General features: G+C 33.1%; 1 protein-coding gene across 3 annotated transcripts in view; it reads right to left on the reverse strand.

Moving 5' to 3' along the window:
* The window catches only part of CEP78 (centrosomal protein 78), a 42,421-nt gene that overhangs the window by 15,885 nt on the left and 10,308 nt on the right, over positions 1 to 16,228 (reverse strand). For all 3 annotated transcript variants that reach the window (XM_074196700.1, XM_074196697.1, XM_074196699.1), the window contains 5 exons: positions 14,778 to 14,842; positions 14,382 to 14,490; positions 9,297 to 9,432; positions 7,436 to 7,481; positions 5,814 to 5,945 (listed from right to left, as the gene is read on the reverse strand). In XM_074196700.1, the coding sequence (XP_074052801.1) occupies positions 5,814 to 5,945; positions 7,436 to 7,481; positions 9,297 to 9,432; positions 14,382 to 14,490; positions 14,778 to 14,842 (488 nt within the window). The remainder of the gene's footprint in view (positions 1 to 5,813; positions 5,946 to 7,435; positions 7,482 to 9,296; positions 9,433 to 14,381; positions 14,491 to 14,777; positions 14,843 to 16,228) is intronic.

A 16,228-nucleotide genomic window follows, 5' to 3' on the forward strand; every position in this document is an offset into this window, starting at 1 on the left:
ATTTTCTAACCTGGTGTACTCATTCATTATTAAAAAAGAAAAAAATGCATTGTTTTAATCCATTGCAGCAATGAGAAGGATTAAGTTTAAATCAAAGGTGGGAAATCAGAGAACATTTCCCACAATATTCTAGAATCCAGCTCTAGTTTTGAAGGGGGGGAGAGAAAAGTAACTCAGTGATGTCTTAAAATTTTACATTTTTGTCTAATATTCCAAAAGTCGATTTCAATGCTTGCGCTTTACTATATTTTGCTCAGTAAGTAAAATATACCTGGCTCTGAAACTTTAAGGAAAAAGCTGGTTTTATTTAGAGCAGAGGACCAAAGAACATTTTGCTTTATGAAAACTATTATATAAAAAGTCTGAATTCAATTTCTGACATAAATGTTTAGAATAAATTTATAAAGAAAGTACCAGAAATTGATAATATTCTCTACAATTCCTTAAAACAACTTTTATAAATATTTGACTATCTTATCATATATCTCTTGTATTACGTTTATGGAAGTATGTCTTACTTACCATAAAAGAGCTAAGCTATATTTTAAAAACAGAGATGATACTAAGCAAAAGCAGTATATCTATATAATTTTTATACAAACTATTTCCAATATAGCTAATTTTATTAAAAAATATGCAGTAGTTCCTAAAATATTAATCCATATTTTATAAATTAAATATTTTCCATTATAATTTCAGGTATCTTTCACAATATTTTTTTTGATAGTCAATTATCAGTGGCTCTTACTACTTTAGTTTCATTTTTTCAATCTATGCAAGTTATTCATCTATGAAATACTTAACTGTCACCCTAGCAGATTTTTGAAGTGAATTCTTTTGTAAAATAAAAAATTCATATGATGCAAAAATCTTGACCTTTGTTATATCTTGGTTAAATTTAAATTTCTATATATCTCTTAAGGAAGGTACATTATTAGAAAAGAATTTGATTCTTTATGCAATACTGAAACAAACCAAGAAAATAGTCTAGGGAAATCATGCATCTTTCACTTCCAATTATGGAAAGTACTTAAACCTATAAAGTCTTATAAACAAAAGAACATCAAAATGATGTTGCTTCAATGCTTTCAATTTTACACTTAATAGTCCTAATACAAACAACTTAGAAATTTGTTAAAAAAAAAACACAATGTTATGGAGATTGATTTTCAAATTCTATCTCACAAAAACCTTTGGAACTAAAGTGCTCTATCACAAAAATTACATCTTTTGTCAGTTTAGGGATATTACACCTACTAGACAGCTAAAACAAACATCAATCCATTTAAATTTTCATTCAATACAAATTTTAGATGTAATGAGTTCCTGAGTTCACTCTGTAACATAGTAATTCATTTTATTTATCCTACCATTTCTTTTAGTTACATGATCTTTTTTAACCAAAGGCTCAATTTGTCTATACAAGCTAATCATTCAATTGCATAACTTAGTTTAGAGAATAGGCTTTCTTCCTCTACTGGGCTTCTTGAGAGATGTTGGATCAGCAAAGAATAGCATCTGAGCACCTTCTATATAAGGGTTCCTTTTAACTTCATCTTATTTTTGCTTGACATTAATGATCAGATCCAAATAAGGTTATCTGTTACATACCACTTTTAAGTAATCTTGTATGAGTCTGACATATACAAGACACATTTTAGAGAAGCCATTCAGGTCACAGGTTCACAGGGACCTCAGAAGCTATCCTGACCAACTTCCATATTTTACAAGTAAGGTAACTGAGGCCTAGGTAAGTTAAGTGACTTGAGCAATATAGTTTTAATGAATCAATTACTTTTCTGAAGATAACAAATAAGCACAAAAGAATCTTGGATTCTTTACATTCTTCAATCAAATGTGTGATAATGAAGAAAATCCTTTGTGAAATATATATACACACACACACAACATATATCCATGTTATTTGTGTGTGTGTGTGTGTGTGTGTGTGTGTGTGTGTCAAGGTAGAAATATGATTTGATACTTCTGGATGTTCTTTTCATTGGTTTCTTCCCCATACCTCTGGTATCTTTTCCTTCTTCAAATACCTCAAGCAGAGATCCTTCTGCTTTGCACATTTGGTCTATATTTCTTCAATGACATTTTCAGTGCATGTGTAGGACTGTTAATTTATGTTGAGTCCAAATGTGGTGGTAGTTCCACATGGTGACAAGACTATAAAAATCTTTGCAGATCTTTTCCTAAGGTAATCTGTTTGTTTTCCTATTGTAAAGTTTAACTTTTATATCTTTATATTGGGATAACTTCTTATGGATCATTTATTAAGGAATCAAACTATTTTTTTCCTTGTACTATTTTTCCTTGTTTTATGAAGAATAAATATTCTTCAATTATCCACTGTCCTCCATAATACTACTAGTTTATATAGTCTAAACAATTTCCTTGGCAGTCAAATCTTTCTATATGGCAAATAGGTCAAGAGTTAGTTGATAAATATTTTTTATGTTCTTTGGATCTCACAATTAAAGCAGTTACACTTCCTAATTTGCAATTTCAATAATTTGTTTAAATAGGTCAGTTGTTTTAATTGGATTCCATATTTTCCCCCCATTCCTATTCTTTCTTCTAACTTTATACTAATTTTGATCTTTTCTCCAACCAGTCAAGTACAACTTTTGCAATAGTAATTTTTTGACAAAATATAAACAATTTTGTTGCAAACTATCTTCATATAATTGGAAAAATAAATTAAAAACATATAATCAATTTTGTTTTTGTTCTTCAGTGCTTGTCATATCTTCTCTTTTAAAAAAATCTTTAAGGGGCAGCTAGGTGGTGGAGTGGATAGAGTACTGACCCTGGAGTCAGGAGTACTTGAGTTCAAATCCGATCTCAGACACTTAATAATTACCAAGCTGTGTGTGGCCTTGGGCAAGCCACTTAACCCCATTTGACTTGCAAAAATCTTTATCCCTTCTGGGAAGTCTTATTGGGTTTTTATCCAATCTGTTTGTAGATATTTTGTCAGCAATGTCTTCTGGGTTTGTGTCTTGTTTCCTTGTCAACACACTCATACTTTTTCACAGTCTGTTCTGGAGTGGGTCTGTTAAGTTTTTGATACTCCTAAGGTGGTGTGTTCCCAGAAGTGTGGTTAATACACTCTAAGTCTGCCTTCTAGTACTTACCAGGAAGGTTCCCTGCTCCCTTGTAACCCATAAGTGCCAGTGCTTCTTTTAACCCTGGAGCTGTGACCAAGGCCCTTGCTTTCTCTCTGCTCTGGCACTGCAAGCCTGAATTTGGTAATGGGCAATGGAGATAGCAAGCATTGCAGAATCTTGCACCTACTGTCCACACAGGAGTCCCCTGTAATCTCTGACCAATTGTCCAAACTCTTTACTCTCTCTCTGAAGACAGAGAGCTCCCAATACTGGTGCTTCTGCTGCTGGTGTACTCATCACCTCTGAGGCCCATACCTTGTATTGCTGCCATATAGACTCTGGAATATTCCCTATCTCAGTTTCACAGACCTGTCTTCCAACCTCCTAAGTTGTCTTAGGTTAAAAAAAAAGAGTCTTTATTCTGACCTTTTGTTATCTGTACCATCATAGAATTTGATTTGTTATTTTAAAGTAGTTTGGAAGAGAATGTTCAAAGTTCAGCTTGGAGACAACTTCTTCTCAAACTTCTTGGCTCCACCTCCATTGGTATTTATCATTCAGAATTCTTCTGATGCCTTCTAAATTCACACACACACACACACACACACACACACACACACACTACACCGACATAACCAAATCATGAGACTTCTATAATTTACAAGTCTTTAGCTTTCAAATTTCTAATATATTTTCTTTTATCTTCACCCAAGACTATTTTTGCATTTGAAAGTATGTAAACCACATTTGTCTAACTTGGAATGTCTTATCCAGCCATTTATAGAATTTCTCTATCTTCTTCAACTTCTGGAAAATATATTGGTACATATACTCTAATTATTTTGATGGTAGTTTTTCTGTAAATATTTATCAAGAACACTGCTACCCAGCTGTCCTTGGGCAAGTCACTTAACCCCACCGCCCTGCACAAAAAAAGAGCACTGCTAAATGAGGTAACTAAAAGTCCCATGAACTGATGTCTCCTGTTGCCTTTCAGTGTCAGAAAAATCCACTACACTAAATCTTTATTTCCCTCTCAAAGAGATTTGCAAGCTATGTTTCAATTTAACTATGACTTCCTTTTCTTTTCTGCTTTTATCAATAGGGAGAACGTCAAGAACAAAATAATTCAGTTCCTCCCCTTGTAAGTCAGTGAACCAGGTTCTCACACTATTACTAGTACTACTAAAGTACTACTACTACTAGCTAACATTTCTATAGCCTCCACTATGTGCCAGCCAGCCACGTCCCAAATGCTTTACAATTATTCTCTCAACTGATCCTCACAACACTGGACCTTGTCCAGGGTCCAGAGTAGGAAGTGCCTGAGACTGGACTTAAATCCAAGTCTTCTTGACTTCAGGTCCAGTGCTCTAGCTAATGTTTACAGACAGCCTAAAAACTGTATGGTTTTTGATAACCTCTGCCCCTCATCTTTATAACTCTGCCATCCAATTTCTAGAAACAAAGAGGGTGGCACAGACTAGACCACTATTTTGTATTTCTTTTCTTCATAGTTTACCACGGTCAAAGAATTCACAGGTGACTTGCCTCTGGCCTATTCTACCCCTAGCCTAGCTGCCTGACCCTCTAGGAAAAATCTTCATCTGACACGGACTCAAACATTTCTGTGTCTTTTCTAAAGCCTCCATGTTATGAGAAAGTCAAGCCATGCCACTGACTGTCCATCAGGTTCAACCCCTGGGTCACTCCATTCCACCCCTGGGTCACTCCATTCTACCCCTATCCACACTGGCTACCTGCATCAAGAAAGCACTCTGCTTCCTCCTCATCTCTTTAATACTTAGTATAGTGCCCCACAGACAAAAGGGCTTATAAACGTGCACTCCTTCCATCTACCCCTCTTGCCAGGCTAGTCATTAGAAATTCTAGACTTCTCAGAACAGTAGAATGCATCACAGCTTGTACTACAACTTGCATACATTGAGAAATCTTGGTAATTCACCTCTACACATCACAGAATTTGAGAACTAGGAGGGATTTCAACAGCTACACAGAGTCAATCAATATACAAAAGAAATTCTCATTATAATATGTCCATATAGGAGTGGCTAGGTGGAGCAATGGACAGAGCACGAGCCCTGGAGTCAGGAGTGCCTGAGTTCAAATCTAGCTTCAGATACTTAATAATTACCTAGCTGTGTGGCCTTGGGCAAGCCACTTAACCCCATTTGCCTTGCAAAAAAAAAAAAAAACCTAAAAAAATGTCCATGTAAATTATATTAATATAAATTAAGCATTTAGTTTTAGTTTTTTGACCTGCCTGATAAATGAGTAGGCAATATAATGAAGTATTCATTGCTCCATAAAAATTAGGAGCTTGCAAGGTTAAAATCTAAAGTTTATTATTCTTGATTGCTTCTAATTTTTTTTATTGCCAAGATAATCAATTCAAAATTCATGACTCCTGCTAAAGATAAAGGGATTTCTTTTAAAAAGTGAATATCCTATGACTACTTAAATTTACAATAATTAGATAGCTGGATAATCAAATTAATTTTCACAGAAATCTAATGAATTATATTCACATGATTATTCTAACTTTACCATAAAAATGTATAGGTTCTGGAATTCCCCATCAAGGGATTTAGCAGAATATACTGAAAATTTTGTAAAATATAAGCTATAACATGGAATAAGCCTATTCAAACTTTAAAGATAACAGCCTCATACCTGTATATCATTTATTTTGTATGGTGTTAGGCTAGTTTTTTCAGGAAGAGGTTCTAAAATAGTATCTTCTGACTCTTCTGTTTCTGAGCATGATGGTGTCTCCACAGTTACTTTCACAGGAAAATCCAATTGCTTAAAGAAAATCATAGTAAATTGTTTAAGTAAGGTTAAAATGATCAAATATTAAAACACATTTCAGAACATTTCCAAACTCTCCTTATCTGACAACTTCATTATGTGACACTGGATTGTATGTTTATTTGGGTAATGTGACAACTAAATGAAAGTGCAAATCCATCTACAACTATTTTTCTTCCCTTTCATCTTAGAGATACAAGATAATTAATAAGCAAGATGAATGTAACAATGATAGCATAATGTATTTTTTCTTGCTAGTTACACTGTGATTAGCTAATTTCAACATGCTGAACCATACTTTCTTCTTTTTTTTTTTAAGGTTTTTGCAAGGCAAATAAGTGTCTAAGGCCAGATTTGAACTCAGGTATTCCTGACTCCAGGGCCAGTGCTCTATCCACTGTACCACCTAGCCACCCCCCCTCCATACTTTCTTTTAACTTCACATAAGCAGCAGAAATTGGTTTTAGGATCATAGATTAAGATTATCCTAACGTATCAGATCAGGAATGATCTAATACAAACCTCATCAATGAAAAAAACCTAAGACCCTAAGGTTAAGTAAACTGGACAAGGTATACCTTGGGTTTTAATTAGTGGCAAGTCCCTAAAAAGACAGTTCATTTAAGTCACTAAGCAGTGGGTAGGAGGTAGAGATTATTATTTGGAAGAAAAAAAATACTATGACTGCAACAGAGTTCTTTTTCCCTTCTATCTCCTTCACAGTTCAATACAAAAAAGGTTAATACCATAAAGCTCTTCAGAAAGGACAACCAAGTCCCTAGTTTTGTAACAAGTAAGCACTCAATACCTGAATGAAGAGAATCCTAAATCAAAGCTTAAAAGGAGTTCTGATGGGAAGAATACCTTACATATTTTTTTGTTTTGAGACATAAAATGTAAAACTACAAATCCATTAGCTATCTTTCCTCAGAGATTAAAGAGTTCTTCAAGGAGGAAAGGACATAGCAAGGTTGTCAATGTCAGGGTGAATCTCTTTGGCATCAAAAAATAAATTCTAGATTATGTGATATGGTTAATAAACCAGGGAAACAGGCATCAATTGAACTTCTAACTGATTAACTAGAAAACAGAAACCTAGAATATTAATTTCTAGATTCCTATTTATTCCAGAAACACAGGCCAGTCATTCAAACCATTATCTTACTACTTTCCTTCAAGTTGAATGCCTCTATTTGAAATTTGTTCTATCTATAAATCAGTTGAGAAGCAAAGCAGCACACATTAAGAAGACACTTCCTTCCTTCTTTTCTGCTTAACAACATATGGTCTCTACTTACTGCTAAGTCAAACATCTGCAATACTTATGTAGAAATTTTTAAAGATATACATGGTAAATGTGTCTTTAAGATATTCACTGGTAACTAAGTCTTTTAAGGGACAGTCAACTTGAAGAGAAAAATTGGGACAGAAAATTCCTCTCAACCTCCCCCAAATTTGAAAAGTGATAAATATCAATACAATACCTGAACTGGCCAAGATAAATCTCGGGTTTTAATCAGTGGGAATCCCCTAAAGAGAGAGCAAATTTAGGTCACATTTTAAGGTTAAAGTATTGGGATTTATAATAAATTCAATAGCACATTAAACTGACATCTTTGCAGAAGTATTTACTTTACACAACTTTTCCAAGTAAATGAGTTTTAACCATTAAAAACCAAAAATTTTTGATACTAAATATTTTAAAGTTTAGTATTTCACACATCCTTCTTTCTCTGAAATTATACAATGAATATTTAACATTTTCTTGACTATCACTATAAACATCAAGGCCTACATTTAATGACCCAAGCTACAATTTTTTAAAGCTTGCCTTTTTTTTCCTTTTTCTAAAAAAAAAAGAAAAAATATAACATACTTGTTATATCAAAACTTTAGGGCTGAAAAGACGAGAGATAATTTAACCCAATAATTTTTAATCTGGAGTGCATCAATCTGTCTTTAAGAATATTTTAATAACTATTTCAATATAATTTATTTCCTCTGTAATCCAAAATATTTTATTTTATGCATTACAAAACATTATGAGAAGGGATTCATAGGTCTCACCAGATTGCCAAAATGGTCCATGTATACAATAAGATCATAAACCTCTGTTCTAGTTCAACTCTGACTACGTAAAGTGAAGAAAGTGAGGCCTATAGAGAAAAATGCCCCAAGGACACTCACAACCATCATATTTTTTTGTCTCTTCACTGTAAGCTGTCATTTTATATTACTGTCAGTATAATTACCTATAATGCTACAACAATACTGTTTTTCTCTGTTCCTGTTTAATTTATTGCTTCTCATTTTCTCTGGACTGAAACCTATACAACCTAAGTTGTTACAGCTATGCATAAAGAAATAGTTCAGACCCTGGGAGAAGACATGACAAGTTTTTATAAAGACAAAAACATTGATATTATTAAAGCATTTCCAACTGCTCAAAAATCTTTTTCGCTTATGTTAGGATTTGTTGCTATATTCTGGATGACTGAGAGTCTAAAGTTTGAACTTTATGAAATGACATAGAGTATCTACACTTTGAACTTTGCAATTCTTCCTGAAAAGATTTAAGATTAAATCTTCATGAAACTTTTATTAATGTAAGGATCATGTATTTGAAAAAATAACATGAGAATATGACACTCAAGAGTGCCAAAGAAACATTCAAGCCTTAAGATTATACAACATTCTAAGGAAATTTTAATTTGCCATTATTTATAATAAAACACATTTACTTTAGGTAGAAAAAATTTAGACAAATACTAAAATGTATTTACCTAAATATATTTTCATATAGTAGCTAAAAAGATCTTCCTATAGTGTCATTGAAATCTATTAGAATGTAAGCTCTTTGAGAGCAAAGACTATTTGGTTTTTTGTCTTTAACCCCAATGGTTCAAAATTTTTGTGCTATTGAATTTAATTTTTTTTTATTATGAAACAATTCACTTCGCTTCAAGATCAAAATTATTCCACTGAGTCTTAAACGTAATTTTTACAGGGGCAACTAGGTGGTTCAGTGGATAGAGCACCGGCCTTGGAGTCAGGAGTACCTGATTTCAAATCTGGCCTCAGACACTTAATAATTACCTAGCTGTGTGACCTTGGGCAAGCCACTTAACCCCATTGCCTTGCAAAAAAAAAAAATAATTTTACAAACTGATCCTTTTATCATAATTGAAATACAATGGTTTATTTTTTTTACTGCATGGTAAAAATCGCTAAGAATAATGATGTGACTTATTTATAACTGGGTTCAAAACATATGCAGTCTGACTCCTATTTTATATAATTAATATTTTTCTTGTATTATAAAGACAGAAGCTAAAAATTCTCTACCTGCTCCTGTTGGCACGTTCGGCAGTACGCCAGGGCAGGAAGCCATATGTACCAGGTGGTAATGACTCAGGAGTAGAAGAATCTTTACTGCATAACTGTTTTCTTCCTGTACTTAGAGGTTTCATTGTTGCTACTCCTAAATAGTTTAAAGATGTATTAAAGGAAAGAATTAAAATATAAAATATATATGTAAATAAAATTAGATCATCATATATGTATACATTCTTAGGTAAAAGAAAAATATGCATGTAACATTTAAACTAATGCAATATGTCTTCTTATAAAGAACAATCATTTAATTTTTATAATAGTGTCGTACTGTGCCAAGTGTACAATATGCTGAAAAGGTTAGCAACTCATACACTGCCTTGATAAAACTGAGTCCATTAGCCCAGAAAATATATGCTAAGTTTCCCAAAATATTGTCACAGGAGAAGGTATGAAGTTACTTTAGTACTTTTCCATTTAGCCCTTGCATGGCTCTATTTAAAGTTCTCCTTTGAAAAAGGAGAATATAGGAATGGTGGTTAATTCACTTGGGCAATAGATTATAATCTTATAAATTGTCATGTATATTTCATATTAGGACTGGTCACACTAGTCCTCAGTCTGACTCCTATTTCATATAATCACTATTTTCCTTATATTATAAAGAGAGAAGCTAAAAATTCTCTACCTGCTCCTGTTGTCACGTTCTGCAGAAATGTGGAGGATGGCACATGGGAATGGCTATGGTAAACTGTGCTACCACTGTGGGCCATTGGACCATTGCACTGTCAATTTCCACTTGCTCCAGTCTGTGAATTTTTCAATTAACCTCTAGCCATACAAGTCACTTTAAAATCCAAAGCTGAAGAGGATGGTAGTGATGCTTAAATATGTATCACGGAATGTAAAGGATGATGTCACCAAATTATTGGCTGAGAATTAATTTATAGCATATTTTTCTACTGTGTTCATCAGCATCAGATATCCACACTAATACCTTTGGCACTCTTGTACTTGAGGAAAATGGGAAAACACAGGTATGCACATTCATTTGGATAGGTTGCATTTTGCAGTAACAGTATTATAGCATACTTATACTAAGACCATTCACCCTAAAATGATCATGGAAAGTTTGGCATGAAACTTAGGAATCTATCTCTACTTTCACTGAACAGACTAACTGAATTGCCTATGAAACAAAATTTCAACCATGCAAACTTACTTTCATATGGAAGACAAAGTATAAATGTAAAAATGACACCAGAAAATAGATGAAAGGAAATATTTTTGAGACTATAAGAATAAAAATTCAAAAATTCATTCTTAAAATGTCCAAGTAATATATGCCTTTACTGCCTCAGAACAAGTTTATTATTATGATTAATCAACTTATAAGATTACATTAATATATTATCATAATATAACTATCTTAATTATCAAGGCAGAGTAATGACTTATAAATAGGAAAAACAGCAAAAGATAAACTGAAGTCTACATTCAAAAATTAAATTTCTTCTCTTGTAATATTAATACTTTAAATTTTTATATAACTGTAAAGAATAGCCAAGTTCAATTCTCTCAGCAATATGAAAATTTTTATAGGACTTTTACTCTGTCATGCCTGTAGGATGAATTTACACCTCACAAAGTATATTAAAATTTAGTTCATCTTGCGCTATTTAAATTCTTTTTCTTTCTTAATAAAAGTATAAATGTTACTGAATTCTATCTTTACAGCATTTACTAAAAACTATTAACATAATTATCTCCTTTGTGCTCTGAAACTGATTACTAACCCAGAGACTGATTTTTAAGTGCTTACCTTTGTGCCTCCAAATAACTGAAGCAAACATAAAAAAGCCCAAGAAACAAAAATTACTTTTTCAGTAGCTCAGTAAAGCTTGCTAAGATGTGTCACATTTTCAGTTTGCTTAACCATGTTAAGTGAGAATTTTTTTTAAACATTCTTCTCATTCTCAAGAGGAACCTGGGATTTCATTGGTGTAGGAGGCTCCCACAAAGGAACTGAAGGTGGGCACCTTCATCCAAATTAATCTCAATAAAGTTGCTTGGAGCAATAACAAATTAAGTACCTTGCCTAGGATCACACAACTAGAATGAAGAACTATTTTTGAACTCAAGCATTTGAACCCAAATCTTCCTCACTACAAGGTTAACTCTATACACTATGCTAAACTGCTTTATACCCTAAGATACCTTATTACCAGGATGTCCAACCTTACTTTGAGAAATTTTTATTGAAACAATAGGCAATAGGGGCGGCTAGGTGGCACAGCAGATAGAGCACCAGCCTGGAGTCAGGAGTACCTGGGTTCAAATCCAACCTCAGACACTTAATAATTACCTGTGTGGCCTTGGGCAAGCCACTTAACCCCAATGCCTTGCAAAAACTTAAAAAAAAACCAATAGGCAATATATTTTCCTTTGCCATTTTAGTGAGAGCTCTGCAGTAACTAAAGCATTTACTAAAATATGGCGCTGCAAGCATTTTAGACAGCCCTGCCTTATTAAATATTATCAGGTACCACTATTAAATCATTAAAATTTAGCTTTATATAATTTTCTATATGCAAAAAATGATTTACACAATTTCAAGAATGTTAGAAGCATAAAATTTTTAAGATATAGCGATATTACAGGAAGCATTTCTCTTTACATACTAGTAACTGTTTATTATTTGAGGAGATTAAAATATTTAAAATTAATATTGGAAGGTAAGTCGTAGTCCACCTCTTTCCATTTAGCAATCCTCACTCTTTTTTAAAACTACTGCTGTTTGTATCTTCCAATAAAAAATTCAGTGTGAAGTCAAGGATGTACAACATTTCAATGATGACTTAAGGATATTTACAATGTTAATGGGATAGAGGTTACACCTTTGATGTCACTTGTGTAGGGTTCTCAGTGAGAAACTTGTATACCACTGGCCTCTGTTATGTACCTTGCTTGGACTGAAGGAGTCAGCCAGTTTGTGTGAAAAGGTGAGACTTTTAACATTGTTCTTCTGACTCTTAATATCAGCTCTCTACTATGCACAATTAAAGAGTTTATAGATATGATGTCCTCACTGAACTTGTTCTTATTATTCTATTCTCATATACTCATAGGGTTGGGGTTGGAAAAGAATCCATACTTGGTTTCCATAACAAATTCCTAAAGGACTGATATGATAGCTCTATTTGAGAGTTAAGGTGGTACATAATGGCTGTGTGGCCCTAAGTTACGTTACTTAATTTTTCAGGACCCAAGGTGACTTTCTAAAATTAAAAAGTTATAGAGCAACTGATAATCTGCATTGAAGAGGGTAATTTCCTTGATGAAATCCTAGGTTCATAAAAAAAATTCTTAGTGTAGTGTATGAAGCACCAAACAATGGGGTTATTTTATGTGATGACAAGTTGAGTGAAGCCTCTGTGGTCAAAAAGTGGGACAACTTGGACAAGAATTGAATATGATGAAAAAATATAAAAGGATCTGCTACCCACATCAATGAAAAGATATATCAAATAGTGTGTAACAAAATGATGATTAACAAGTGAACCAAAAATAAAATTTTTAACAAGTCATTCTTTCAATAACTGCTGAGTCAGTAATTCACAGAACTGTATATGTTAAATTTCAAGCCTATCAAATTCTTTATTTAAAAATCCCATTTTGATCTACTTATTTAATATAAATCTAAGGAACATTTTATTTTTTTAGTTTTTAGTTTTTTGGGGGTTTTTTGGCAAGGCAATGAGCTGCCCGAGGTCACAGTTAGGTTAATTAACTGTCTGAGGCCATATTTGAACTCAGTTCCTCCTGATTCCAGGGCCACTGCGCCACCTAGCTGCCCTGGAACATTTTCATTCTGGAACATCTGGGCCACTGTTTATTCCCTAAGAAAAGTTCAACGAAGAATGAGATTTTTCAGAATTCCTTTTTTCAGAATCATATAACACCTATAAAATCTCTAAATTTATAATATATAATCAAGGAAAATTCCAGTTCAATAAAGTCAATATATAAAAGCTCCCAAACAAGCAAGATTCTTTTTTTAAAGGCTTATGATTACAATATAATTTTTCACAATCCCCCCCTTCTTTTATAAAAGTACAGAGAAGGCAGGCCATCTCCTATATTCTGTCTCCTTTTAAGTGCCCACAATCTACAATGAAGGCAATCTTGAAATTTTCCCATATAGATATCTTCCCAATATACTATCATTCTCATCAGCCACAAGATGGCATATAAATGACTGATTACCAAGAACAAATGAGAGGATCTGAAAAAGAATTTAATAGAAGTTCTTACTCAGTCTGCTCACAGTATCTTAAAAATTCTTATAAATCAAAAGTTCTATAAATACACAAATTTTAACTACTCATAATCATGAAATTGTAGCTCTAATTTCAAACATCTAGATATACTCATATTTGGGAAGTTCTTTTGAACACATATAGTAATCTTTCAATGCATTAGTCAAAGAGAATTTCTTTAAATCTATTTCATCTGAATTAATGAACCATTTTTTAAATACTTCAAAGGTAAATGCAGATATGCCCTCCTCTGAAAATATCAGATACAGTTTCACATTTTCTTTTTTTTAAGCATATCATTCATTCATTCACTTTAGCTAAAGTTATATAAGGGAAAAAAATGAAAATAGACATCTTCAGAAATGTCACTGATTTTTATATACATTAGGCTTACTCTTCATCAAAATCCTTGCCCAACATTTACTTTCAAAAGGCTGAAAGTAAACAAATAAATAACCTACTTAAAGTAATCAACAAAAAGTCCCCAAAAAGGTGAATAAGTTGGGAACTGGGGTTTTGGGCAGGAGTTTAATTAGGAGTAATTCTTTCCTAAGTGATTTTTCTCTAAAAAAGAAAAAGTTGAGATTATGGCTATGCCAAATTATCTTAAATGCTCACAATCTGAACAAAGCCATTGTTTATATTTTCAATACAGTATAGGAATCAGAGCAAATTTTAATTCTTAAGCTCTGTTGCTGAACATTCTGAGCACCCAAAAAGAGTTAAGTAAATATTACAAGGGGGAAACTTCCAAGCGGCATTAAAAAAGGAGGGTTACCAATACGAATAGTAGCTTTTCCTTTTCGACCACTTCCCAGAATTATAGTTCTTTTTTTCTGTTTAGTTTTGAAAAGGTCCTTTAAAGTTGGAGAACTTAACCACTTGTACTAGAAAAGAGAAGTAAAATACTACATTTCAGTGACAAGCAACTTATGAAGTTTTGGCTTCAGTCAGCAATTATAATTTTAAATAAAGAAATTGTTTAATTTTCTTTTGACATGATTAGCAGTATAATTTTAGGCAATATGAATTGAAGGGAAAGTATAAGTCTTTATGTTATTTATGAGAAAATGACTGATTTTATAATTGAAAAAGGAATTTCATGTGTGTCTTTGCTATAAAAGAATAACTACATGAACAAATACTTCTGGATAAAATAAAAAGGATATCATACCTCTGATTTAGCACTCTTTCCATTCTGGACAGCTCTGTCAATAACTGCTTTTATCAAAGAATGGTCTAAAATGAAATGAAAATCAATTACAAATTTTCCAGTGAACACAAAACTAGTCAGACACCACTGCTATCCTTTTTAGAGAAATATAGAAAATTCTTATTACTGTAATTAGATACATTTGACCTCTTTATTTAAATTTCCCTTCCCCTTAAAAAAGTATTAAGGAAATTTCTCCACATAAATTTTCTCTAAATGAATTCTTTGTCAATAACAAGGGATGTAGGGGGTGGCTAGGTGGCACCGTGGATAGAGCACCGGGCCTGGAGTGAGGAGTACCTGGGTTCAAATCTGGCCTCAGACACTTAATAATTACCTAGCTGTGTGGCCTTGGGCAAGCCACTTCACCCCATTGCCTTACAAAAATAAAATAACAAGGGATGTAGATGAAAGAACAGATGAAGAGGCCTGAAAAACATTCTTTGCTTGAAGTTTTTAGTCAGTCACAGCTCAAACCATCTGACATACTGTTGCCAATTCTTCAGCAGCACCTCTAGATGATCTCAGACTAGGAGTAGAGAGAGGCTTCCAATGGTAAATATATTAAACAAACCAAGATTTATAAATTATATTCTGAATAATCTAAGCATAATCTCAAAGATCATTTTATAAATTTCTTAGTCAAAAAATGCGCCTTTGCAAGGTCAGGAAATAAGACTCTACTAAGAGTCTTATAGACAGACGTGACAGAAAAAAATAAAGATTCAGAGGATACTTATATGTATTGAAAGTCAAAACCCTTAATAGTAATACAGTTTTAATATATAATTCCCTGGCAAGGATGAACAATTCAACTGGGTTGGGGCAAGAGGCACTGTCCCCACCCCAATGCACACACCAAGTGGTAAAGAAAGTTGTGGCAAAAAATTACATAATAAAGTACTAAAGTTATTCTGCAGGGCCAAGTCTATAATTCCAGGAATCAAAACTTAACCTGACTTATCACAAGAAAAACAGGAGGGGCAGCTAGGTGGCACAGTGGATAGAGCACTGGCCCTAGAGTCAGAAGGACCTGAGTTCAAATAGGACCCTCAGACACTTAATAATTTCCTAGATATGTGATCTTGGCCAAATCACTTAACCCCACTGCCTTGCAAACACTAAAAACAAAAACAAAAATAAACAAAAGAACAGGAAACATCTACTTGTATAACTCATTTAATAATATAACCTCCATTTTTAAAAAATTGTAAAATAAATTGTTTATAAATGTCAACTTGGTAATACTTATAATTTAAACACTTTTTTTTTTTTGCTTTTTGCAAGGCAATTAAGTGACTAGCCTAAGGTCACACAGCTAGGTTATTATTAAGTGTCTGGGGCCAAATTTGAATTCAGGTCCTCCTGACCCCAAGGCCAGTGCTCTATCCACTGTGCCACCAAATTGCCCC

The sequence above is a fragment of the Macrotis lagotis genome, chromosome 8 (assembly GCF_037893015.1).
Source record: "Macrotis lagotis isolate mMagLag1 chromosome 8, bilby.v1.9.chrom.fasta, whole genome shotgun sequence".
NCBI lineage: Eukaryota > Metazoa > Chordata > Mammalia > Peramelemorphia > Peramelidae > Macrotis > Macrotis lagotis.